The following is a 26,392-nucleotide window of genomic DNA, read 5'->3' as shown; positions in this document are numbered from 1 at the left end:
CAGCTCAAATATGACCAAAAATAAACAAACTTAGAAAAAGCAAAGTGAAGTGAATAAACCTCAGTGACCCACAATAATTGGAGTTGGGGGGTGGCCTTGAGGAAGGCAGTACCCTGGGCTTTTAGAGAGGTGGGAAAGGTGGAGGAGGGGTTGATTTAGATCGAGGGTTAATGGGGGAAGGGTCTGGTTTTTTCAGAGAGAGGGGCTGTGCTGGGTTGAATGTCAGGGATTTCAAGCTTCTCTGAATAATGATGCAAAGAGGGAATATTTAATCAACCAATCAGGTTTTTCTAGGCTTTCTGTGTCCTGTTTCCCTCCTGCAGCCCAGCTAAAGAGCAACGGTGCAAGGTTTTTCAAGGAGTGAGAGAAGAACAGGGGGAGGTGGGGAGGAAACACAAAACATAGCTGACAAGAGGCATAACTTCATTTCCACGGTGCTGGGGACAGCTGTGTGGAGTAATCTGCCGTAGCAGCCCTCTAAAACTTCAATGCCTTTAGTGACCCAGGGAAGTGGGGAGGGAGCAACTCCAACTGTGTCCAGGCGTTTAGGAGTGTAAGAGGGCTCCTTTCACACCCTTTGAAGGGCTTTTGTTAAAAAAATATCCCTTACCTCTCCTTCCTCACTGAAAGCAAGGACTATGTGTTTATGAGACGAGACGGCAATGGTTTGCATTCTGAAAGCACGCGATTCATTTTTTTCTATAGGTTTTGAGAAACAAGTTCCAAAGTTTCAGTTTTTATGAAGTAAAATTTACTGCAAGTTCTCTGAATGCCGTCATATTTTCTTGGAACCTGCTTGATAAGCTTTGAAAAGTATCTTACACAAGAGGTTTTGCATTTGGCTATGATGATATTTTCTACTCAGCACACTGAATACAAAATGTTCTTTGTTTGAGATCGCAGATTTTCCCGTTTCATATCTCTGACATTTACACTGAATATGTCTAAAATAGCAAACGTGACTCTCCCACGCAATGGGAGTTTATTTGAAATGCCAGCGAGGTGGTTCAACAGGTTTGAAAATCCTCATTTAAGCTTTTAAATGTTCCCTTGTTGCTCAGTTTATATGAGTAAATATGAGTAAAAAGAGAACTGTGCAGTCTATCGATGAGGAGGGGTTCATTATTTTGTGCTAACTGTTCTGTTGAAGACTGAAGAAATAACAAAACATTTTAGACTAAGATAATGGCTCGAGGCTGGGTTGCTGTTTGGACTGAATGGGGTCTCCCTGGAGCTCAATAAGGTCCCAAAGTTTTACTCCATTATGCTGACATCCCAAAGGCCAGGGGCCACCACCCCCAGTGGTTACCTCTCAAGTATGCATTCATCACCCCCACTACACACACACACATACACACACACACACACACACACACACACACACACACACACACACACACACACACACACACACAACCACACACACACACACACAAACTTTTGGACTTTAACTCCTCTCTATTTAAGTGATGACAGGAAATGATATTCCCAGAAAGCTTACTAGGAGAAGAAGAAGAAGTAATAAATAATGTGAGATCAGAAGGACCAAAGCTGTAAAGATTAATTCAGACAAATTAACAAAGTCATGATGAGATATGTGTTATTATTTGGTTTGTCTCCTTTTAGGAGTCTCGTAATAAATTCTGTAAAGGGTTTTGGGCTCAGTATTAATTGTTTGACATGTTTAATTATGACATATAGGATTGAGAATAAGTTTCCCAAAGAATTTACTTCAGAACAGGCAGAAAGGAAATACTTATTGTATCCAAGAAAATTTCATCTCCACAGGTCTGTGCACATTCCTAAATGTTGTGCAAGGCTGTAACAGTATACTTGCTGCTGTCTCACTCACTGTTTGCTTAACACGGCTGTCTCTGACACGAGCCTCTCCAGTCTGCTGTGTTGGTGCTAAATGACTTACTTTAAATGTATTTATTTATTTAAATTTTCACTTTATACATCCATGACTTAAATCCAAGAGCAAACATGGTAATCAAAGGCTGGTAAGCTAAGCAAATATGACAGTCATCCTTTTTTAACCCATTGTGAGGGCGAATCCATGAAAGCAATAACCCATTGATAATGAGAAAAGACTAAACAATGCCAGTACTTCACAAAAGAAGAGAAAAGAACAAGAAAGAAGAAGGTACTGTGGATTGCAGCACTGGACTCGTGCAGTTTACACAGGACTTTAGGACTCTCATACACAAGTTAATTTTGTCACGGTAGGAAAAGCACAGGTGCCAATAACTTTAATGATGGCTCTGTTATGTTCACGTTTCCCAGTAAGACGTAACAATGTGGCAGTGAGCCAGCATGCACAGTACCATGAATTCAGTCATCAATAATTTTATTATTTACACCTGTGCTTTTCTTGTGACGTGTCATAACACTCTTTGCCTTTAAAACAGCGCCAATTCTTCTCGGTACACATGTGCACAATTTTTCAATTTACTTGGCAGGTTGGTTGTTCCTGCATCTTGGAGAAGTTGCCACAGTTCCTCTGTGGATTTAGGCGTCTCAGTTGCTTCTGTCTCTTCATGTAATCCCAGACTGACTCGATGATGTTGAGATCAGGGCCCTGTGGGGGCTGTACCATCTGTTACAGGACTCATTATTCTTCTTGTCGCTGAAAATAGTTCTTTATGACTCTGGCTGTATGTTTGGGGTCATTGTCATGCTGCAGAATACAGATCAGACGCCCCCCTGATGTTGTTGCATAATGGATAAGAATCTAAACATCTAAAGTGTCTTTTCCACAGTACTGTACATGACCATGAAAACGACTGTATTGACATTTTATATTCATTTGTACAGCAGCTTGAGGATAGTTGAACAGAGACGGGCACAGTTTTTGCTGTTGTTGGGCTTAGATATGTTACCTCACAAGCATGTATAATATAAGATTCATATAAGCTAAGACAATGAGTTTTGCAACTCTGTTCCCATGTTACATGACCTATTTACTAGGGGTAGCAGCAACAAGCTGCACAAATAGCAGCAAGCTGTAACACAAGTTCACCACAGAAGAAGAGCATTATGACTCATTTTGCAGTTCAATAACTTGAATGATTTGTCCCCTCACAGGTTAACCATCACAGAAATACAATTCATTGATTTGATCTGAAATTTTGGATAATAATGGACAGCTTTGTCTTCAGTGTGAGAAAGGACGGTATAATGTTACTACTTTTGTCCCCAATACGGTTCAAAAGTTATAAATTTCCTTACACCAAAAATAGACTCCAGCTTCTGTTCCCAAATTACATTATAATATAGAAATTTGCCATAACATGTGTGAATTTATGTTCATGTGTGACAGAGGTTTCATGAACCGTAAAAGACAACTGAGAAAAAAAGAATGCACATGTAATGTCTTCCTTTATGTCGTGTTTATGTCCAACACCTTAATCTCTGATCTCTGCCCACCGGCTGTCTCCGGTTGTCCTCTGTGTCAGTTCTCTCTCCGTCCAGGAGGCTTCTACTCATCTGGTTCTCATTTGCACATGCAGCACAACCAGCTGGAATGTCTCCATGCCTTTAAAGATGAGTTATTAGCTCATTAATACACACTTCAGCTCACACTATTTAAAGTGAGCTGAAGTCGAAAGACACACAGTGTTGTTTGCAGTCAAAAAGCCAAAGTTCTTTTAGACCTAAGTGTAAGTCTCATTAATGATTGAACAGGACACACTCTTGTTTTTTTCTGTCCAGGGGGATGCAGGCTGTAAAAAAAAAAAGCGGCGCAGATATTTCAATGAAGTCTTTTTACTACACATACTGCTTGGTTTATTGTATTGTAGTGGAGCAACATTACGTAGCTACAAAGACTGAAATAAAAATAAACTGTAGGACTCAAGCAATTAATATTATATGGCAAATATCAAAGTATACACCACACCTTTACTAGGATTAAAGATATGTTATGCTTGATATGTGTTTAGTAGTTGTTCATGTTCATTAAAGTTAGTTCATAGTAGAAGAAAATACCAGAAGACTTGTGTGCTGGGGTACAGTGGATCGTTTAATTTTCACATACTATTTTCTACTAAATCCATATGTGTACATATTTTCAGTGGATATTGTATTCTCACTTTATGATCTGTATTATCCATTACCAACCTCAAGATGGCTCTGTTCTCCTTATTAAGTATTCTAAGAGAATTTTATTCAGGTGTTTGAATCCTTTTACTTTTATCTTTTTTGAAAAAGTTGCATTGTCAGAGACAGAGAGAGAGAGAGAGAAAATGAGAGATTATGTTCACTGAGTGGTCACATTTCTACTCTGCATGGTTCTTCAATAACGGTGTCTCCTCTGCACACAGCTCCAGAGAGCCCGTCTTGGTTGCAGCTACGAGTCCTGGTGCGTTTCTCTCCACTACATTCGGACCAGCCAGACCAGCATGTCCAGTTGCCTTCCTGAGTCAAAGGTCTTTTTGCTGCAAAACATCATCCAAATCAACACATACTGTATACTATATATAATGGGATATCATAGGTTTTGATTTATCTGATACCCTGCTGTTCAATGTTACCTTTTAAGTGTTTAGATTTCTCCTGCTTGAGGTTCTGGCAGGCCGCGCCTTCAAACAGGACAGGACACAGGCAGATACACTTTCCATCCAGAAGAGTAACAGTGCCTCCGTTATGACAAGGCTTGCACTTGCACACATTATACTCTGCCACATAGTCTTCAGTGGCCTGCTTTAAGTTGGATATCCTGGTGTTAGCACCAGGCATATCCAATGGAATCAGCATATAGATGGGTTCTGGCTGTCAGAAACAACAGAAAATGTGCATTATTACACTGGCTGGAATATAATAACAGAAACTTTATATCACAAGAAATGCTAGCAGCTCTGTGAGGCTGTACTTAGGCACAGCTTAAATGTTAACATCAGCATGCTAACATGGTCACAATGACAATGTTTATTATGTTCACCTTTTTTTTTTTTTAGCATGTTTGCATGCTACATGCTGAATTTAATAATTAGCTTTAAACACAAACTACAACTAAGAATGTGAATGGCTTTACAGGTATTTGGTCATAAACAAAAGCAGGATGATGATCCCCAAAGGTATTACAAATCATTCTGAGGGGGCTATGAATGTCTGTACCAAATTTCAGAGCGATCCATCCAAACGTTGTTGAGATATTTCACTATGTAGCCTATAAACTAAATGTCAACCTCATGGTTGTGCTAGAGGAAAAGTCAGAGGATTACCAAAGTCAATGGGACTCACCCTCTGGGCACCTTGAATGTCTGTACAAAATACTGTGGCAATCCATCAAAGTTGATAAGATAAATTGGACCAAAATGGTGGTGAGGCAGAAGGAAAGACTGTCATTGCCATGCTTTGAGTCATGTGGCTGGCATGGCTAAAAACATTGTCATTGTATCATGACATCTATAATAATGTCATTAAAGCTTCACTTCGCCAATCTATCATTCTTACCTCACTGGAAAGCAGCGCAGGGATATCAGGGATTGTCCGGGCCCATGCCCTATAGGTATCGATGTCCATCACCCCGTCTTGATCTAATTTGGCCCTCATATTACCAGCACTTTCTAAGTCACCTCCTTTTACTGCTGTTATCACCTCATCCACCAATGCTTTTCCGTCCGTCCTCTCTGTGAAGCAACAGGATGGGATCTATTTCTAATGTATTTCCATAAATTGATACATTTATGTGAAACCTTCTCATACTCATCACAGTATCGGTACACAATATGTTCATAAGAAAGGTGTTAAGAGGTTAGGTTCGGATTTTTACAAGTAAGTCTATCTTAATACAATCTTCCAAAGTTACGGGTATTTTCAACGGTACTGTTTCTTTTTGGTCTTTTGCCACATTCCCTCCTTGTATTTCCTTAGACAGCTCTTCCTTGCTGAGCCGCTGAGGGTTACATCCTGGTAGTAATATTGCCAGGATAAACAACAAGCCCTCCTAATCAAATGACAAAATACGTTATTGGTCCATGGCCTACAGTGCGACACACAGAAGCGTTTTCTAATCTAACACTACCATCAACAGGATGATATTGCCGTTTGGATTAAAACAACAATGGACTTTGTCACTATATAATACAGTCACACTGTTTCCTACTTTTCTCCCAGCACACAAGAGTCATAATTCCTACAGCTGCTAGAGGGCTTTGTCACTTGAACATAACCATATGTAATTTTTGGGCATTTGCTGAAATGTTTTTCTCCAACTGAGACTGCTGTAGCCTCATATTAGATTTGTCTGAACTTTAGAATGCACTTTTGTCCACAATTTCTCACTGTGTACTCACACTGCAAAAGAATCATTTCACAGCCTGTATAGACAGGAGGCATGATTACTGTGACCAATAAGTCTTTCAATGTATATATGGCATATGAGTATTGTATTAAGATAGACATGAAAAAATCTGAACTTATCCTTTAAATATTGACTTATACAGAAGGGTCTAATGTGATCAGGTAAAACAGGAAAAGCATACTTGTTTCATTTGGTTTTACATCCTTGCAGCTGTCAATATCTACGTTTGCCTTTCCTTCGACAACCTTACCAGTAAGGTCTGCTTTGACACCTAATGTGAAGCATTTTTGAAATTCTCTCGCTGTCACACCTGCAAGAATCATGAAGTATACAGGATGAGTGCTTCTCATTTTAGTCAACATTTTCAGTCGGATACTGGAAAATTAAACTTTTGAAAATCAAAATGATTAGTTTGAAAAGGAGAAATTTGCTGGGATACACGTACGCCTCTCTACCATGGTTTCGTGATTGAGAACATAGACCAATTCATATTCGCCGCCAGACTTCCCGTTTTTGGTGTAGTGAGTTCCATAGTCCTCCAGGAAGGCAAAATAAATACCCTTTTCATACTGCAAAGGCAAAGATCTGACATGCGCCAGGAATTCATCGGCCACTTTGAGATCACGGGAGCGCATTCTGTAGGTGCTCAACTGTAGTCTGCCCTTCACCCGCATAAAAGACTTGTTCTGAGTGTGCAGGAGAGAAGTATTAGTAAATACAGTCGCAGATGGTATATACTGTTTCTGAGATACTCTTAAGATACTGAGTTACTTGAGCAGTTGACATTTACCGTAACGTTTTTGATCTCTGTGATCTCCTTAATCATTTTTGACTGCTTGTATTCACCTTCTAAACCGACATTTAAAGTGGCATTGGACATGGAGCCCTCACTTGGGCTGAATTTGAATGAACCAGTAACTCCACCACTAATTTTAAAAGATTCTTCAGTCAGTATTTCCCTCAGAAGGCTGTATGTGTCCTCATAGATTTCTTTGGAAGCGGTTTCTTCCACTTGAGTCTGGAAACAAAAGGGAGCAAAAGTGTTAAAAGGACATATTATGCACATTTCCAGGTCTCTATTTTATTATGGGGCTATACTGGAATATCTTACACTGAATATTTATATTATAAATAATATTATTTTGGGGGGAAATATTTGTGCTGCGTGGGTCGGTATCTGGTCATTTTCTATCCTTGGAGCAGCAGGTCATGACCTGTCTGTTTCAGAGTGGTTCATCTCTCTGTCTACTGAGGTTGGCTAGGATATGCAGCTGTCTTGATAAGGCTGGCTGTCTCCTATGGTAACCAAGGTTAGGTGGAGATATGCTGTGCTTTGTGCAGGCGGTCAGACTTGTCTCCTTTTGGAATGGATAGCAAGTAACCTGTGTACAGACTATGTGACTTCAGTTAACTTTATTTGGAGGTAGTAAGGGAGGGATTTGGCGAAGAGTTTAAATACTATTGTCCAGAAGTAGGCAACAGGATTGAGTGGCATTGCACAGTGTCTCACTTGTACTGTAACTCTGTTCTCCTCTATTGAGCTTCAATAAATGTTCCTGCGTAATGTTCCACTCTATTCTGATTGGTTAGCTTCTGGAGGCTGCCTCTTAAACCAACAGTAGTAGTAGGATTTCACTTCTTTTTCTTGTCCTTTACTCAAAATGGAAACTTCTCAAATACACCTGTACATGTTTGAGCTGAAATCCGTGCTGGAGTATGGAAGTGGACAATGCTAACAACCCATGGAACAACCTTAACAACAGCTTTAGCAAGAAAGACTGTGGAACAGACAGCTGTTAGTGGGCATGTGTGAACGAACCGATGTCAGTTTGATGGAGAAGTAGAGGTGATATTGAAAACGAAGCATTCAGAGCAGAGTGAAGCCCTGGCTTTTGACTTGCAGGGAGCATTTTTACATACATTCATGTCGACTTTTGGACCTTTGATTATGTTTAACATAGACATCCAACACTATATCAGTATATAAATGACAGAAAATCACAAAAAAACATGTTATGTTATCTTTAGGGAAAGACAGAATTTCCAGAATCCTCGCTGACATATATTCATCATCATTTTACACATACACAAATGCACATACACATGGTGTGTGCATCCTCTGGATAAAACAGTAGAAATGATGCTGGCTAACCTGATAGTTGAGGACACCAACATTCCAGGGAAGCCTGTCGTACTGCCTAGTCGTTGGATTCCTCACTCGGTCACACCGCCCATTGAAGTAATCATTGAAGAAGGGGTTCATTCGAGGCTCTAAACCCAAGACATTGATTCTGGTGCATGGACACAGGAGCCACTTTAAGACTATATACAGAATGATGCCTACTTAGCTGAAATTGAAGGTTGAGAACTTGTGTAGGCCGACACTACTCGTGTAGAGGTTCTATTACTTGTACATAAAAGAATAGTTTGACATTTTGGGAAATACCCTTATTTGCTTTCTTGCAGAAAGTTAGATGAGAACATTCCACTCATTTAAAAAAAAAAAAAATCTTAGAGTGGAGAGGAATGATTGAAACGTCTTTTTACCATAAGTGTTGCAATATAGGGGCATTTGCCAGGATACAGTGATTCGCAACTTAAAAAGAATGTGGAAGGAGGGTAAGGTTAGGCTGCTGGTGGATCCCCTACCTCCGATGCTCTTGGTCTTAATGCTAAGCAAAGCTAATTGTCTTCCAGCTCTAGCTTCATATTTAGCAAACAGACATGAACGTGGTATCAATGTCCTCTTTAAATGTTCTTTTAACTTTGCAAGAAAGTGAATTTCCCAAAATTTCAGACAATTCTTTTAAATATTCAAGTACAAAATGTGTAATTTCCTTGTTAAAAACAATTCAGATAAGACAGTTATGTCCTCTGAATACTGCTTTGATTAGCAGTGATGTAATATGTTGACGTAATATGCTGAATTCGCTCTTAAATTATCTTACTCTTACCCATATCCTGCTGTCCTGGCTTGCTCATTGTTCTGCAGGGTTTCTTCACCACAAGGTTTACGCCCAGGATCACACTCCTCATCTGATCCATCTTCACAGTCAAGGTCCCCATTGCAGGATAATCTCTTCTTGATGCAATAACCTGTGTAAAAATGTTTAAACTGATTTTCTTTTTGGGTCTTAAAATAATTAAGAAAGACGTATTGTATGTGACTTAGCTGTACCTGTCTCGCACTCAAACTCTGAGTCTGAGCACACAGGCCATGTAGTCTGGTTACATTCAGCTGCTGGTATACAGGACTCTCTTTCCCCTATTGATCCCAGGCAGAGGCTGCCACCAAACTGGGCAAACACCCTCACACTTCGAGAACGCCTCTGAGGATCACAAATGAGGTCACACATTTTTTTTTTAAGCATCTACATTTCCATATAAAGGCAGACAGCAAGACACTAGAGAAAGAGTAAAGCTGAGAAAAAAGGCTTTGAAGTTTGAAGGGTCTTCGCAGATACATAAGTTATGAAAACTTAATTTTATGCCTTTTAGGGTGGTTATGTGTGCAACGTTCATGTTATGCCGTATGGATGGGAAGGATTGGAAAGATTCCCAGGACTTGCAAGTAACTGCCTTGGTCGTATGAGGGTTTAAAATACTGTGCATTGACGAAATTACATTATATACATTAAATTTGCATTTAATCACATTGAGTGACAGACTTTGGCTGACTGTTTGGTTTTCAGGTACTTTCATATCATTAAGCATCAAGTCAGGTTTATCAGAGCTTTCAGAAAAATCCCAGTCTCTCTGTCATAATTACGACTTGGAGGTTGACATGAACGCCGTGTACAAGTTGGAAACTCATAATTACAGTAACTCTGATATGACATGAATGCAGCATAATAATTGTCCTCACATATTTTGTACAATAAGGGGAAAATGTAGTATCTACAAAACAAAATGTGTTGTGTTGTTTCTTCAGCTTTTTTGTTCATTTGAACTCATGGGCTTGTTAAATTAAAAAAAATTTAAAATTTAAAAACATTTATATATGCAGTTTAAATGTATTTTAACAACATCAAATTACGTGAATTCCACTGGAATCAGAGGCTGCAGTCGGCAGCTACTGCTACTCTGCTGAGCAAGGCTACTTAGGGGAGCACCTCAGTAGCCAAATGGTTGGTTACTGTCCAATAAAGGCAAAAAATGAAAAAAAAAAAAAAATCATCTTTACAAAAAACTAGGCTTGTTAGCTTTAAGCAAGACAATTATATGGTTACTTCTCCATTTTGATCTACCAACTGGGTTGTTTATGTGGCATAACAAATTCTATTACTAAGACGTTGGAGCATCAAAATTGATTTTTCAGGAACATTTTTTGGGAACATTAGCTGTAGCTAAGGCTATCTAACCAGCTAACATAACTAACCATGAAAGCAGTCACTACACTTTGTTTTTTTTACCTTTGTTTTCTAGTTCAAACATATTTACATGCTGTCCCCACCAAAAATTACAAATATGTATGGAATAATCATTATTATACAGTAAAACAGATGTCAGAAAGTCTGAATCTGGTCTGAATTCAATTATGACCATGCATTTTGGCTTTGTAGGGCAGAACAGTTTGTCAAATGAAAGCTATTGTGATTAGACTAAGTTGAAAATTGAGTTTTGTAGTTGACAGCAGTTTTAATGGACTTACTCTGGCTTTTGTGCAGGGATCACAATGACTCCAATGTGACCAGGGGCTCCATTGACAGTTCACTGGTGGTGGATCAGGAATTACCTCTCCCCTGAGATATAAGTGATGCAATTAAGTTTGTCTAGTAAACCCAAATCCTTAGTAAGTAAATGAAAACAATTCATTGCTGTTGTTTAAATGAAACAGGAAATATACATACATTCCTTCTCCAAGAAGCACCAGAGTCAGACACAGGCCAAAGAAGCCCAGTGGGAGAGCGACCTCAAGCCTCATGATGAAACCGTGAAGAGACAAACGTGTGTGTGTTTGTCCCTTTTTAGTCTTTTAAGCTACCACTCCGTCAATGATTATCCAACTGCAAAAGGACCATGTTTTGTTGTCAAAGTAAATAGTTTGGATTTCAGGTGCAGTGATATTGATTTGGGGACTGGAAATTCCCAAAATTACTCATCTAGTCAGTATATTTTGTTTTTCATAGTGGGAGCAAAGTCTCTCCAAAAAACAAATAAAGAACAACTATAAATGTGGTGAACCATTTCTTCTCATCATCTCTGTAAAACCGTTGTATAGCTGTTATGTACTCATTTAATAACTAATAAAAGAAATAGATTCACACTATAAGGAGCAAATGACTCTGCAACAGAGATTTAATGTTCAATGCTGTATTCTGAGTTGACTGTGATAACTGGTATTGTAAACTGTTTACTTTTAATACTGTATTGACTTGACACTTATGTCCCTCACAATTACCGGCATTATTGCAAAAAATATGACAGAAACTTCTCAAACTAACCAAGTGTCAAATTTGAAACCCTGTTGAAGTCATGGTACAAATGAATAAAAATCACTGCAGTTTGGATCTTTAATCTTTTTTAGTCAGTATTACATCTCGTTTATATGCAATTTGGAAGGTATGAATGAAGAAATTACTAAAATGTGCAGTTAAAATGATTAGAACTTGTTCTTCAGGGGCAAAGAACCAAATGACATGAAGCTTAAGCCAATAGTGAACCATGGACAGCACATGAAAGCTGACAATCACTCCTACTATACTGCAGTGTCAAGTTTGGCCTTTATTTAAGTTCATACACACTGTTTATACATAAGGCCATTCATTTGGTTATATTTTTTATTGTAAGAATACTTCCATTAATTGGAGATAATTTGATAATATCTGTGTTTCCAGGAATATGCAGTGATTCAGGCAGGTTTATGAGAAAACCAGAGCAAATATTTAAAAAGACTTTTTTTTTTGATTGTTGTAATACATTGATAAGATTATGTCCAAAGTTCATAGAGGTCATTATGTGAAATTGGGAAATTCAGTGGCGAGACTATCAAAATTCAGCCACGTACACACTGACTGCAACTGCCAGCATTACAGATGTTTGGAAAACTGTCGTGTCTGGTGACTGCTGCATATGCTCAACAAATCTGTGCAGCAAGAACCGTGTACAGCGTGCTGAAATGCAACCTTTTCTCCACAAGATGGCAACATCGATACACTGTGTGTCCATGTCTTACATTCCCATGCTGTTTATGTATGTAAGTTGAATATACGGGCTATGATAACAGTATATACTGCATACACTCATTTCTGTCTCTGATATGTCACACACTTTTCTTTTATAAAAATATTAAAATAAGCCTTGCATAATGCAGAGGAAGTTTTAAAACTGTTGCACCTAATGATCTGTCATGTGATCTGTGAGGCTTGTGCTGAGTCTGCAGTACTTTGTTCTTCAAAAGGAGGCGAGTGGAGTGTGTATAAATGACAAAAAAAAAAGGAGGGGGAGCAGAACACTTGGCAGAGTAAACAGATAAAAGCAATTCTAAATTTTAAAGTAGACATGATTCATAAGGACTATGATCAAATTAGCTAATCATTCACGGACACAGATGTTTGGCAGTGTTGAGAGGCTGCAAAACGTCTGCATTTATCCATCTGAGAAAGTAAAACTGATGTTAGAATTCCAGAATAATCAGCACACTGACAAGTATTTTCTGCTGACTTAAATAAACACGGTCAGACTATTCCCTGATGTCTCCAAAGTCAATGTGGGGGCTGCCCTGTCCTGGTTCTTCCCCTCTATCTGCAAGCAGAGCTGGGGTAGACTAGGGGCTATGTGGTCATGGCCCGCTGGAGAGGCACAAATATGTGCTGAAGTCACCACTTTTACGAGGTTCGGCAGTTTCCTCCCAGTTTTCTCAGGAAACCAGAGGGTAGGTAAGGTGCTTGGCCAATATTTCTTCTGACTAGAAAGACTTCCTGTTTTTTGGGGGGGAGGTTGGAACTGTGTGGAAATAGTTCTGAAACAGCCTGTTGCTCACTTTTACTGTAATTTACACTCTACATGCCGTTGAATCTTGTCATCATTTACAAGAGAATATGATGACGTTGCTTCCTGCATTGCCACTTGTCCTACTTCTTTATGTGTCATTTTTAGACTGAAATGGTCAAGAACTGTTATGGCAGTTGAGAGTTAAAAGACCAGAGAGGATAAAATCTAAGACATACCTCAATTATGGACTGGAGATAAGTGGCTATCTTAGGTTCTGGCTGCGGTGGCAGCCGGTTCCAAGATTCACGCCCTAAATGCTTGATGTTTGGATTGTGGCCTTCCTGTCATAAACCAAGGAAAGGACACTTCCCATTAGTCTTTGTCAGCATTATATCATAAAAATAAATCCTCTAATGTGTTACGATCTGTGCTGACTTGTGCCATCTGTAGTCTGTCTCATCTTACATGCTTTTCCTTTTCCCTACTGCTCCCATGAGCCTATAGTTTTACATGAGTAGCATCCTATATGTCCTCCTATGCAAGTCTGCAGTTGCATTGAGGGTGTCATTGATCAAATCAGACAATGAGTCACTTTCAGAAGAACTGGGAACCATGATTGATGTCATTAAACAGTGATGCTGGTCCAGAGAAATGCATCATTGCAGGAAAAAGGTTGACAATCTCCGAATCTTACTTATTAGAAAATATATACTGCTATCCCTGAATTTATTATTTAAAGTATTTGAATACTGTGTACAATTTGGCTTCAGTTCTGCCTATACTGTATGTTCTAATGCTGTGCAGATAAATACATTTCTTTCTGGGGTTCTGCAAGTATAAACTAAATTCTGAAATGTATAACAAATGTTTCTGTTAAAGATCATCTGTACATTTCAGCAGTTGGTCATTGAGAGGGAAAACAGGCCCTCAGCTAGTCAATAATCTGGCTTCTGAGAGGCTCATCTCCTAAAAACCAGCTTCTGTCAGCAGAACACACGACACAAAGCCAGGAAGGACGTCCTTCCTCTGTCTTTTCTCTATCTTCATTTCTCAGCTCTAAACCTACTGTACATCTCTTTAATGTTAGACAAAATTATATTTTTCAGAACTATATATAACTATATATATATATATATACATGTGACTATATAGGATTAGGATATTGTTATATCCGTCCCCTGGCTGCTCTCATGTGGTGGTTGTTTGGCTCTGTGATGTTCCAGTGTTTACAGCACCAACAGGTCTAGGCTTAAGGTGGTAGATTTACTATGTATGAATTCAAAAACTCAAGGTTCGAGATTGAATTTATTGTCATTCTCTCCGTATACAATCATCAATCCGCAGGGGAGAGAAATGCTCATGTGACCCTGTACGAATATATCTGGGAGCAATTATCTTTTTCCTTGAATAGTGAAATCTCCAACAGTCTGTGGACTCCCTCCTCCCTTCTGAGCTGCAGGAGTCTGATAATTTCATGTTATGATCCATTTAACAGATGTAAAGCTAAGCAGCAAGACAACTCTTAGTTTTTTTTTTCTCTATTTGAGAAGTGAGAAGATCAGGTCTTCCTACTTTTGTTTTCAAGTGGCTACAATCAATCAAATTCTATTTGTATAGCACTTTTTGTACAGGTTAGTGCAATTCGAAGTGCTTTACAGATGATAATAACAGGACAGAACAAATGTAGACAAAGACTAACACACTTGTGTGAGAAAAAAAAGAACATTGGCACAATGAAGCACTTTTGTCGAGCAAGCCGAGTTTTATTTGTCTCCTAAAATGTCTCACTCACAGGCTCCAAGGCAATTTTGGAGAATCAAATTAGTGTCTTAGCAGCAACTCTATTGTCTTGCCTTTTTGTATTATGAAGGACTCTGTGATGTATATGATAAAAATGTATAATATGCAGTTTAAATGCTCAACCAAGATAGTTTTGGTTATATGTGCAGAAATATTGAGATTTCTTGCAAATGTAAAAATGAAACCAGATACTAAAAGGCTGCTGCAACACACTTCTCAAACACATTCAGGGACGAGCTTTTAGCAGAAATAGCAAACAGCAGAACAAACATTTGTTCATGACAAAAGCTGCCGTTTGTTTGTCTGGCAGCATCAATCATTTAAAAGCTGTCTGCCGTGTATATTATAATTCACTGTTAGGTGACGGCTCACTATCGTACTAAAAACACACACATTTACAGAAGTGAAACCTTCTTGTCAACGGGGGGAAAATAAAGAAGCACATTTACATCACTACTCATGTCAGTCAGATCTCTGTGTTGATGTTTACTCTAGTTCTGTAGCTACTTCAGGTGGTTGATTTCTTTCCCTGATCATTTCTCTCTTCATGCATTTTCTGTTGAAGAAGTTTGAGTTCTTTGTCTCTTAAACTGTGGCTACCCCCCCCCCCCCCCCCTCCCCTCCTCTCCTCCCTCGCTTATAATAACCAACCCAGTTATTCTCTCAGTTATCCCAAACAGACATCTATTGATCCCTCTGCAAACATTAAACAAAACACTTCCTGTGTGACAGAGGATTTTCTTCCCTGGGAATGTCATAACTGGCAGTCAGTGCTTAGAAAAGCAAATATGAAAACTGTCATTACATGGCTGAATCACTATATGGTATCAAAAGCAAAATAGGCATTTATTCTTAGGAAGTTTACTGTAATTGCAATGAGACCAGTGCATAGCAAAGGAAGTGTCGCTCTTTCAAAAAAAAAAAAAAATTGTGCTGTGTTAGCACTAAAAACTGAGTTTTCCTCTCTGGGTCAGACTCATCTTTCCCCTCACTCTCTCTCTCTCTCTCTCTCACTACATTTCATGATATGATGCAAAGTGTACATAAAGTATCTATTTATTTCTCCTTAATAAAGCCAATTAGCTTTTCAATCTGAAAGTCATCCCATGCTGTAGACCCACAGTGTTGGCAGAGACAGGTTGGAGGTCTTCCAGTTGCTTGTGGTCGAGGCAGTGTCTGACTCAAATGATGAACGATCCATCCTTAATTGCTTCATCTCATGTCATCTGCGGGAGCCAGTCATTGTCACACAATAGAACAATAGAAAAACAATATGTTTCAAATCACATGTTTCATGTTTGTTTTAAAAACAAAAAAGATATACTGTTTTGAATTAATGAATAAGCTGGTAACTGTGTTTGCTTGTTTTTTTTTTTAGGTGGTAGTTGAAGGTTTGAAGGCAGGTCCTTACTTTAGGGGACAATGATGAGGGCAGAAATGAATGATAGGGAACATTTTAAACCTTTTGTGTTACTCTCTAAGTATAGCCTATATTGTCTAAATGCAGCGGTGGAAGAAGTATTCAGATCCTTGAGTAAAAGTAGAAATATCGTCATCTAAAAATACTCTATAATAAGTCCTGAATTCAAAATGTTACTTAAGTAAAAGCAAAATGTACCTTAAGTATAAAAAGTAAAAGTATGCAGACTGGTTATCTTATTATAGGATATTATATAGTTTGTTTTTAGCACACACAAATACATGTAAGAGCATTTTAGTGTTATCGATGTGGAGCCAATTTTAGTTTTGGGGTATTTTTGGGTAGATTAATAGTAATAGTACTGCATAATATTATATTATATATCAGTGTATAATATTTTTTTATTATAATAATACACTTTCTTTATATAGCACCTTTCACATGAGGAAAGAGCAGACAATTTAAACAACAATTAGAATATTAAAATGTATTATTTTGTGGTAAATAAATGTAGTGGAGAAACATGAAATGGAAAAATACTCAAGTAAAGTACAAGTACCTCAAATGTGTACTTAAGGACATTACTTGAGTACATGTAGGTTACTTAGTTACCACTAATCTCCAAATGAACATAAAAAAGAGCAAATATCCAAACTGAAGGCTACTTGTAGCTGAACTGAGAACATAAAAAGGCCTTTGAGTTTTAATTATGTGCAGTATAAACACATTATATCACATCTACTTTCCTCTTAACACCGACAAATGTTCAATTTTATCATCATGACCCACTTACATCCTCATGTGTTATTTTCTTCCACGTGAAGAGCCCGCCCCTCTCCCAGCTGAAATCTGCAGCCAGTTAGGTCTGTGCGTCAGTCAGCGAAGGGTTAAACTGGGAGTTTGCAGCAGTCTCTCCTTTCTGTCCACGGCATTTAGCGGAAAACATCTGACTGCTGCTCGTTTTCCCGAAGCTGTGTTTGATTTTTTTACTCATTTTGCGCCAGAGCCGCAGAGGCATCACGGGAACAAAAAAATCACTGTTTGTACAGCAGGATTTCAACATCTCTCTGCGCGCTTTCTCACAGGTACGTAATGTTTCCATCCATGCATTAATGTAGGGTGTCCATGTAGTCGTACAAAAACGGTGTTATTTGAGTAAATCTATAGCAACCATAATATAAAAGTGGTAGAAAGTTGTTCTTCAATCTAAAACAATGTTCAGATTTTCCGTAAGCTGTTGCGGTACATCATTTGGGACGTTCAATATATGTTTTTTCTTTATTTGTGACTCATTGTTTGGTCATTTTCTGCCTCAACTGTTGTGTTAACACCATATAAATTACTTTTCCTACGTAAGTTTTCTATCTAGATTACTGCCTCCTCTAGCTGCAAGCCAATTAACATGACATCTTTTCAAATCTTGAGACAATCTATGACTTTTCATAAGTTTTTTGAACATCATACATCTTCTATCCACACAGATATCCTAGTTTTAGTGCAAAACCTTTTTGCATGAAAGTGTTTGCATGCCCTCAGTGTTCACAGTGGGCCTGTGGTATTTCACCATCTCATTCACTTGCAGACTGAGTCATTCCCTGATTTCCTCCAGATGTGCAGTAGTTTACGTTTCCTGACGGCCCAGGATTGTGACATTTCTGCCCTCGCACTGCAGTTATTCTGCTGACAAATATGAATTTGCACTTGTGCTCTGTGGCTATGTGTTATATGTGTTGTGACACTGGTAGATACATGTATAAACTTATACATTTTCTTCTCTTCTGGATCATCTGGACTGTTAGTTTGTGTCTGCCTTTTTGAGTCAGTTGTTAAAATGTAATCCTTTAACTCAAATTTACAATGAACAGCTGACATTTCAACCTTTTTATTAGCCTCTCCGAGCTAGTGGGACTCTGACACCATTACAGTTACTGGACAAGTGCAATCATGTGTCCTGCTCATGTAAATGGCACATCATCAACAAGTGTTTAGGGTTATGTCTTGTTTTTCTACGCTCCCTCGCACAGAAACAAAAACAGCATGTGTGTCTATGCCTTGGGAGGAATTTAAATGTCACCACGGGGAAACCAAACATACTAGGCCCTGCTTGTCTCCTTGACTTCAAAACTGATACTGGTGGATAAAATTAAGGTTTTATTGTTTTACCGCTGTACAGTAGCTCTTGTAAAAACTCATCCTAACAGCATTATGCAATTGAAAACATTTCAGGAATAAGGAAACTTGTTTGATTTAAATCCAATGTAGCAGCTTCTACTTTGTATACATCTCCTACTTATGTCAGTCTGTTATGGTCAGGTGTGATTCATGGACAGTTATCTGATGGCTAAAGCTGGCATGCACTTGCTGACCTGACAGCTTGCATCTGTTATCTCATCCTGTATAACTCTCATTTCCTCTCGTAATCAAACAAATAACCTGCCTGATTGATTTAATCATAAACTGTAACTCCAGATATTGTTTTTTTTTAATATTCTTACTGTCTTTAGATGAAAAAAATTCTGAATTTGCATTATCACTCAGGTGCATTCAGGTTTTTTCCACATTGTCACTTTATTTAGTGTTTTATTGACAGCTGTAGATTGAGAGCATTATGAGTAAATAATCATTGCTGGGCATCACGAGATATTTTTCTCTGCTAGCGTAAGATTAACTCCGGGTAATTGCTCAACCTTTGCCCACTTTCAACCTTTGGTCTGTTCTATGGTGCTCACAACCTCATCACAGTGATATTTCAGCCAGTGAAGCCTCTGGAACTGGTCCCTAAAGGTATGTATGTCCCACACAGAGCCATGTTTGAGTTGGTTTATGTTAGATTACTCTGCTTGTATAGAGCAGGGGTGCTTTTAATGGCTTTTTCTTGTTTGTTTGGGTGATTGTGATTGTTGCCACTTTATTCTGATTGTTTGATTCATTTAGAGAATGAAATGATGATGATACATCCAAACATAGATGAGGAGATGTACTGTAAGTGAATCTCAGCTGTGGTGTTGTTTGTTTTTTTTGGCTCATATTTCATCACTGTGTGTCTCCTGCACATTAAACGCAGAGGTATTCATGAATTATGTCCACTATGTCGGCAGAGAAGTTGTTGATGATGATGATGATGATGATGCTATTGTTCGTATGTAGACGAATATATAGAATATGACGAGTATGTTGCTTTTGAGCCACCATTAGCACGGCTCTCTGATTTTTTTGGATGGGATGATTATCGGTCTGACAAATCACATGATGTGACAGTATGATTATAAAGTTTTCCTTGTCCATCTACTCAGTTCTTCAGTACCTCCTTTAGAAAACATCCTTGAAATATATATAGTTGAAAGGCAGGAGAACAGTAGATTTGAAAAGTGGTGACTGTGAGCAGAATCTTCTTTATCTTTAGGATAATTTACTCCAACTCCTTTTAAAGGCCTGACACAGCATGTGTAAAGCAGGGTTAAAGTGTCTTTTCTGCCTTCTTGTCCGTATGAGGATATGACGTTTTATGAGTCATATGTCTTGATATGCTTCTTCTCTCTCTGAACGGTATTTCTGTGGTTGTAAATGTTTACGGTGGCTCGTTAAAAGAATATGATTGTTTATGATTCACAAAAAAAATCCTTTCAGCAGTTACTTACAAAAACCTTTCTGGATGTTTAAAAAGTATTTTAATCGTGGACCTTTTACAGTCCAATATCTTGTTTTTTTAGTTTCAACAGGAAAGAGTGAATGTTAACCTTTCATCTCCTTCTCTTTTTTCCCCTCTCTTCCCCCGACACACACTGTCCTACTTCACTTTTTCTGCCCCAGACAAATAAGAAAAGCATGTGTGGGTGTTAAGAGTCATCTGCTCGGTTGCCCTCGCTGCCCCTGAACACGGAGCCGCCGTCTGCTTTACCCCTGACTGTCCGCTTGTCCAGTGAGGCTCACTGCACACCATGTCTGCAGAAGTGGAGAACAGTGTGGCTGTCTCTGCCGACCCCAGCATCGCGTCCCCGTCCGCAGCCTCGACCCCCACCACCCCTCCCACCTCCCCTGTAGCATCCAAGGTCCCGTTCAAGAAAGAGAAGAAGAAAGGTGAGTGATGGAAGATGTAATGATCTCAATCATGCCTTGGTCAGGGCATTGGATTGGCTATCCATTTTTCCATTTTTAAAGATTTTAAAGATTTTTTTTTTTTACACAGTACCAGAGAAAACAGACGAGTACCTGCTGGCCAGGTTTCAAGGGGATGGCGTGAGGTACAAGGCCAAGCTAATTGGCATCGATGATGTTCCGGAGGCTAGAGGAGACAAGATGAGTCAGGACTCCATGATGAAACTTAAGGTGCAGCATCAGACCTGGGACTGTGGAATTCTATCTTTATGATTCATAAATAAGATATTTTTAAGGGAATGACATTTTCAAAGCCCCTATCTGTATTGTAATGTTTTGCAATCAGTAAATTCATATATATACATGTATGTGGTGGGTATCAAGAAAACACAAACAAGCACATTTGTTCCTGTTAGAGGTCATCTACAGTTGAAAATCGTGTGTCATGGCTTGTCAGATATTAGCTTTAAATCACTAGTCGTGTTTTGTGTACATACAAAAAGATAGCAAAAATATAACGGTATGTATTATTTATTTCACTCTAGGGTATGGCAGTAGCTGCTCGGTCCCAAGGCAAACATAAACAGAGGATTTGGGTCAACATTTCCATGTCGGGCATCAAGATCATCGATGAGAAATCAGGGGTGAGTTTTGCTGTTTCCTTGTATTGCTGTAACATCACACTCTGGAGTGCATTAGATTTGTATTTGTGCCTGCTAATAAAAACGCTGTCCTTGTCACTCAGGTGATTGAACATGAGCATGTGGTGAATAAGATCTCCTTCATCGCCAGAGATGTAACAGATAACAGGGCCTTTGGATATGTGTGCGGAGCAGAAGGGCAGCATCAGTTCTTCGCCATAAAGACTGCACAACAGGTAACACAAATTCATACATTCACACTCTGCCACAAGCATACATGCTGGAAATACCATTAAAAATGCATGAACAACAAAGACTAATGTACTTTCTTTCTGTCACCATACAGGCGGAGCCCCTGGTTATCGATCTGAAAGATCTCTTCCAAGTCATCTTCAACATGAGGAAGAAAGAGGCAGAGGCCTCTCAGAAGGTAACTGGCTCAGAAGTAGAGCTGCAGCAATTAATTGTTTGGAGCAAAATTTCCAAATTCTTTGGTTCCAGCTTCTAAACTGTGAATATTTTCAATATTTTTAGTCCTATCTGATGGTAAACTAAATATCTTTTGGTTGTGGACTGTTGGATGGGACAAAAGAAGACATTTGAGGATGTCACAATGGGCTTTTGAAAACAGTGATTGACATTTTCACCATTTTCTGACATTTTACAGACCAAACAAGTTAATTGAGAAAATAATCAACACATTCACTGAAAATGAAAATAAGTGACTTAAAACTGGGAAAGGGGTTTGTTTTTTTTTGTTGTTTTTTTTCAAAAGTTGGACACTGAGAACATAAAGTAAATGAAAAGCATTTGGTGTGGTTATTTGGCAGGGCTGACTGGGTGTATGTACTCTCCTGAATGTCAACACTGCCTCTCTGTGTTCTTTCAATGAATCACATCCTCAGACATTCCGTTGAAATGATGTGGAATGACACATGTCTTTCTAAATTAAGAAAGTAATTCAGCCTACCTCTGTTTACAGGGTGAAAATGGCAGCGCAGTAGTTGAGGTAAGCACTTGGAAGCACTTGTTTTTCTTCAAATAGTTTCTACGCTGTAACTCTTTCTTTAGCCATCTGTTTTTTTTTTTTGTTTTCAGAATGGAAGCGATGCCTTGTTAAGTGTGGAGGGTGAAGTAAAAGCTTCCCAAGTAAGAATTTCTGCTCAGTTGTGTTTGCAATTTAACATGAAGTAAACTACCACTGATTTACAGTAGCTAGATGAATACAGTATGTTTCTGTTTCTTTCTGACATCCAGCCAGTGGAGCAGCTTGACCTTTTTGGAGACATGTCGACCCCTCCAGACATCCAGGCTCCAAATGTAAGTGTGTTGCCACAGTGTAAAATGTACCCTTTATCTGGGTCACATAGTTGAATTATACTTAGTCAATGAAGTATAGCAGGGTATTTACAGTATTATACTTAACAGTGTATAATTTTGTCCATCACATGCAGGAAACATCATATCTTAATAACCACAGTAGGGTGTAGAAAACTTTTATCTGATATTTTTTAAGTTTGAGTATACAACACGTGGAAAACCATGTGCACTGTCAAAAATATGGCTCTCAGATCTGATACAAATGGTTGTAAAAAAGAAAAATGGCTCCACTGAATAATGTCAGCACTTCTCAAATCATTCTCTGTGTGTGTGTGTGAACTCAATTCTAAAAAGACTACCATTTTTGTGTTTTAATTATAAGTTTTTATCACATTCTATACAGTAAATTGTAGATTTTAGACTTGAATTCGATGTATCTTTTAAGAATTGAGTTTATGCTTCATGTTTACCAATCTCATCGTCATCAAACCTTTTTAAAGCTGCTACAAGTAGAATCTTTTTAAAGACATTTATGTTGACTTGGTGACACCTGGAGTCTTACACTAGTAATGTTCACTACTATCATTGTAGCTGAGTCAACTCACTGAGCTCCATGTCAAGATTGTTTGGCTTATTTAAACTTCCTTACTGTTGTTCAAGGCAAGCAACAAATTCATTTTCCAAGTTGTAAGACGGACTCTGGACTGTGATTTTACCATCAAATTTAATATGACAGTGATATTTGAGGTAAATATTTTACAGGTAGCAGCTTTGAATTGTCATGTCCTTTCTCATCATGTGATTCATTTTTTTCATTTTGTTAACACATGTGTTTATCTCCTTCTGCAGAAATGATTTATAAATCTCTTTTTCTCTCCCACTGTCCCTCTCATGTTAACCAGGACTCTAATGATATTCTCTTGCTGGACTTTTCTGCTGAAGTTGACAGCAATCAAAATTGCATAAAGGGAAACTCCTTTGTAACTTCCTGTGCCCCTGACCACGGGGCATCTCCCCAGACAGAGAATCCCTTTTCCTCAACATTTGGCTACTTTCCAACCCCAGACAGTGACCCTTTCAGAGATGACCCCCTTTCTAAATCACCCGCTCAGTCAGCACCCGATAATTCACAGATTCCCCTCAGCACCACCAATCACCTAATCAGTGCTGCTGGTAACACTAGTAAGACAATTATTAACGGTGCTTTGAATGGAGACTCTGAACACCTCAGTCAGCAGATAAATGGGTTATCCAGTAAGACAATGATCCTCGCTCTCAGTAACGGCCAGTGGCCACTAGGAGGCAAAATAACTCAGGGCAACACAATAACCATGATGGATGGGAATGACTCTGGACCAGTTCTCTCGACCAAAAATCCATTTTTTGACTCCCCTTTGAAAACCTCCTCTGTCTCTAATGGCCTAACTCATCACCCACAACCCCCAGTGACTCATAGCAAGGATTCAGTTGTCATAAACCCACCTCCGCAGAGCTCTAAGGCTGGACGAGGTCGAAGGAGCGCAAAGGTGAAATTCAATAGCTAGATAACTCATAGTAGTGTTGCATGTGTGATGCCTAAAAATAGGTTTTATGCACATTTTCCGGAGCTTATTGGTTCTAACATCTCCCTTTCAGAGCATTTGGGGTATGCATTGGTGTCTTGACTGGATATTCTAGAAGAGGTTGCATTTGGTTTAGATAAGGTAGACCACCTGTAATTTAGACTTGCAGTTAAGGCCTGTTGTTTGGATTGGTTCTGTCTTTATGCATGCACTGGTGGTCACATGCTTCTCTAACTGCCTTGTACTGTATAAATGTCACTTTGTCTGTGCTGCTGTGCCCTTTGTCATCTCTGCTCATAATCTATTTTCTAATGTTCATGCTTCCGTGAATAAAGAACTGGTAAGTTGCAAAGCATGCATATTGTTCAGGTAAATAGTATTTATTTATCTGTAATTATAGTAAATAATTTATTGCTATTGGTAGGCCATGTTGGCTTAATCCTAATTTCTTAGTAGTAAATTGTGTAGTTTATCATGTATAAAATTGTCATTGTGGTTGCAACTTTACTTCATTTTTTTATTTTTTATTTTCTGAAAATAGTCTACAGCAAGTGACCTGTTTGGAGCAGAGCTGTTTGCTGCTCCTGGTCAACCTGAAGGGTCATCTATTCCAGGTGACCTTTTCAACAGTACACCTGCCAACTCTGCTCCCTCCTCCATAGCTGCTCTGGGTAATACGCTATAGGGGAATATTGTCTCTTATGCAAAAGATGTTTTTTAATAAATTTCCTTTAAACTTTTATATTAAACATTTTTCATATTCAGGGAACCTTCAGTTAGGTCCTCCAGCTACCACCAGTATCCCTGCAGCAGGCATGTGGGGACCCTCCGCTGTTGTACCCTCCATGTACCCTGTGCCAGGAATGACAGCTCCAGGCCCTGGGCCCGCCTACCCACAGCCATCTGCCTTTGGTGGTCTACCCATACCACCCACAGCCTGGGGCCAGCAGATGCCATCTCAGTTTTCTGCCCCGCCTTTGTCCCCACCCCACCTCGCCTGGGGCCAGTCTCCACCAGCTGGGCCACTTGGTGCTCCAGGCTGGGGTCAGCCCGCCTCAACCAATCCTTTCCAGCCTGGCGCGTTCCCTGCAATGGGCGACCAGCAAGGTCCATCACGCCCACCTCCTCGGCCACCTGCGAAGGAGGCCCCTCCAAAGGTAGAGAACAGTGCCTTCACAGCTTTGGACCCCCTTGGAGATAAAGAGAAGAAGACTGGAAAGGACATGTTCAAGGACTTCCAGATCGCCAAACCCCCTGCCATCCCAGCGAGGAAAGGGGAGCAAGGGTCCAACTCTGCTCTGGCCCCCAGCAGCAAAGAACCGGGGTCATTTGATCAGTACTTCTCCAGTAAAGTGGGCCTGCCTCAGGATGCTGCCGATCATGATGACTTTGATATCAATCAAATTTCAGCAGCTGCTAATGGTAAATAAACTGCAGAAAGACACCACAGTACATGACTGAGATTTTCACAAATTAAATTAAATTAAATACTCTTTTGTAATGCATTGTAATGTAATGCGTGTTTGGATGTTCCTAAACCAGCTCCTGCTCCAAGCTTTAACCCTGGCCTTCTCGATGCCGCCTTCTCTTCTGCTCCCATCACAAACAATTCAGCACCAGCCCAAGGACAAGACCTCCATCAGGACATGTTCGATGAAGCATTCGGGGCCCCAAATTCCGGTCCATTTGGAGCGCCACCTGTAGCTATGGTAAAGATATTCACACATAGACACATATTGGGAGTCTATCGTGAATCACAATAATAATAATTTGTAATTTTGCCTTTTTTCTCTCAAATTAATAGCAGAATGCTTCCGTTGGTCAGAGCTCTGGTTCGACAGCCGCTTTTGGGGATCCTTTTGGAAATCCCTTTGCTTGACCATAACTTGTCCACAAGTAAGTGTTTTGTTCATGTTTGTTTATTCCTTAACTGACTTCATCTATTCAGGATAAAGACTATTTTCAATGGTTTTCTCTTGTGCCCTCACAGTTGAAATGAAGTAAATGGAGAAAATGGAGATCAAACACCATCTTTGGGACAAGCTGCTACAACGTGTGCAAGACAATCCAAATGATGAACTCTTCTAACTCTTATCCTTGACCCACCCTTCTTTTACACCTCCAACTTTGATGTTTTTTTTTTTCTGTCCAATTGGTAGTTCCCTTATTTCTGAAGACCACTGATCTAAGAAGTAAATGTTATGTCATGATCTGCTGAGGAAAGAAAACATGCTGTGTGAGAGAAGACACGTCCAAAGAGGGTTACTGCTGATGCTGTCTGTATTAAAGAAATAAAATAATTAAATGAACACTG

General features: G+C 39.2%; 2 protein-coding genes across 9 annotated transcripts; one reads left to right on the top strand and one right to left on the bottom strand.

Annotated features, from left to right (window-relative positions):
* Window positions 1-3,763: 3,763 nt before the first annotated feature.
* c9 (complement component 9) lies at window positions 3,764-11,270 on the bottom strand. 2 transcript variants are annotated; one of them, XM_067574818.1, is made up of 11 exons: window positions 11,158-11,270; window positions 10,959-11,049; window positions 9,486-9,636; window positions 9,262-9,403; window positions 8,460-8,598; window positions 7,098-7,325; window positions 6,753-6,993; window positions 6,489-6,617; window positions 5,458-5,633; window positions 4,536-4,773; window positions 3,764-4,439 (listed from the first exon to the last, which is right to left on the bottom strand). In XM_067574818.1, exons 1-11 carry the CDS (start codon window positions 11,229-11,231, stop codon window positions 4,273-4,275), a joined length of 1,776 nt encoding a protein of 591 aa, XP_067430919.1. In that variant the 5' UTR covers window positions 11,232-11,270; the 3' UTR covers window positions 3,764-4,272. The 2 variants fall into 2 exon arrangements, with proteins under 2 accessions (XP_067430919.1, XP_067430918.1); XM_067574817.1 differs by having other exon boundaries at window positions 6,867-6,993; window positions 11,158-11,267.
* A 6,095-nt stretch (window positions 11,271-17,365) lies between these two features.
* Window positions 17,366-26,392, top strand: dab2 (DAB adaptor protein 2). Of its 7 annotated transcripts, none has more exons than XM_067574004.1 (15): window positions 17,366-17,545; window positions 20,271-20,537; window positions 20,647-20,786; window positions 21,101-21,199; window positions 21,301-21,432; window positions 21,543-21,626; window positions 22,179-22,205; window positions 22,295-22,345; window positions 22,454-22,516; window positions 23,419-24,042; window positions 24,620-24,749; window positions 24,844-25,500; window positions 25,693-25,787; window positions 25,886-25,974; window positions 26,069-26,392. In XM_067574004.1, the coding sequence occupies exons 2-14, from the start codon at window positions 20,399-20,401 to the stop codon at window positions 25,955-25,957; spliced, it is 2,313 nt and encodes a 770-aa protein (XP_067430105.1). In that variant the 5' UTR covers window positions 17,366-17,545; window positions 20,271-20,398; the 3' UTR covers window positions 25,958-25,974; window positions 26,069-26,392. The 7 variants fall into 7 exon arrangements, with proteins under 7 accessions (XP_067430105.1, XP_067430103.1, XP_067430104.1 ...); XM_067574002.1 differs by having other exon boundaries at window positions 17,367-17,545; window positions 24,620-24,692; window positions 25,621-25,787; window positions 25,883-25,974; XM_067574003.1 differs by having other exon boundaries at window positions 17,367-17,545; window positions 25,883-25,974.

The sequence above is a fragment of the Thunnus thynnus genome, chromosome 19, assembly GCF_963924715.1.
Source record: "Thunnus thynnus chromosome 19, fThuThy2.1, whole genome shotgun sequence".
Classification (NCBI taxonomy): Eukaryota; Metazoa; Chordata; class Actinopteri; order Scombriformes; family Scombridae; genus Thunnus; species Thunnus thynnus.
Note: the sequence above shows the minus strand (reverse complement) of the source record. Positions and strands in the feature narration are given on the sequence as shown.

Bases quoted from the DNA above. Each gene is read 5' to 3' on its own strand.
- dab2 (XM_067574000.1), top strand. From the start codon at position 20,399: ATGTCTGCAGAAGTGGAGAACAGTGTGGCTGTCTCTGCCGACCCCAGC. The intron at 21,433-21,542 runs GTAACACAAATT...GTCACCATACAG, and splicing joins CCATAAAGACTGCACAACAG to GCGGAGCCCCTGGTTATCGA. The intron at 25,788-25,882 runs GTAAAGATATTC...TCAAATTAATAG, and splicing joins GAGCGCCACCTGTAGCTATG to CAGAATGCTTCCGTTGGTCA.
- c9 (XM_067574818.1), bottom strand. From the start codon at position 11,231: ATGAGGCTTGAGGTCGCTCTCCCACTGGGCTTCTTTGGCCTGTGTCTG. The intron at 11,050-11,157 runs GTATGTATATTT...CTTATATCTCAG, and splicing joins GTGCTTCTTGGAGAAGGAAT to GGGAGAGGTAATTCCTGATC. The intron at 5,634-6,488 runs GTATGCTTTTCC...GTTGCTTCACAG, and splicing joins TGTAAAACCAAATGAAACAA to AGAGGACGGACGGAAAAGCA.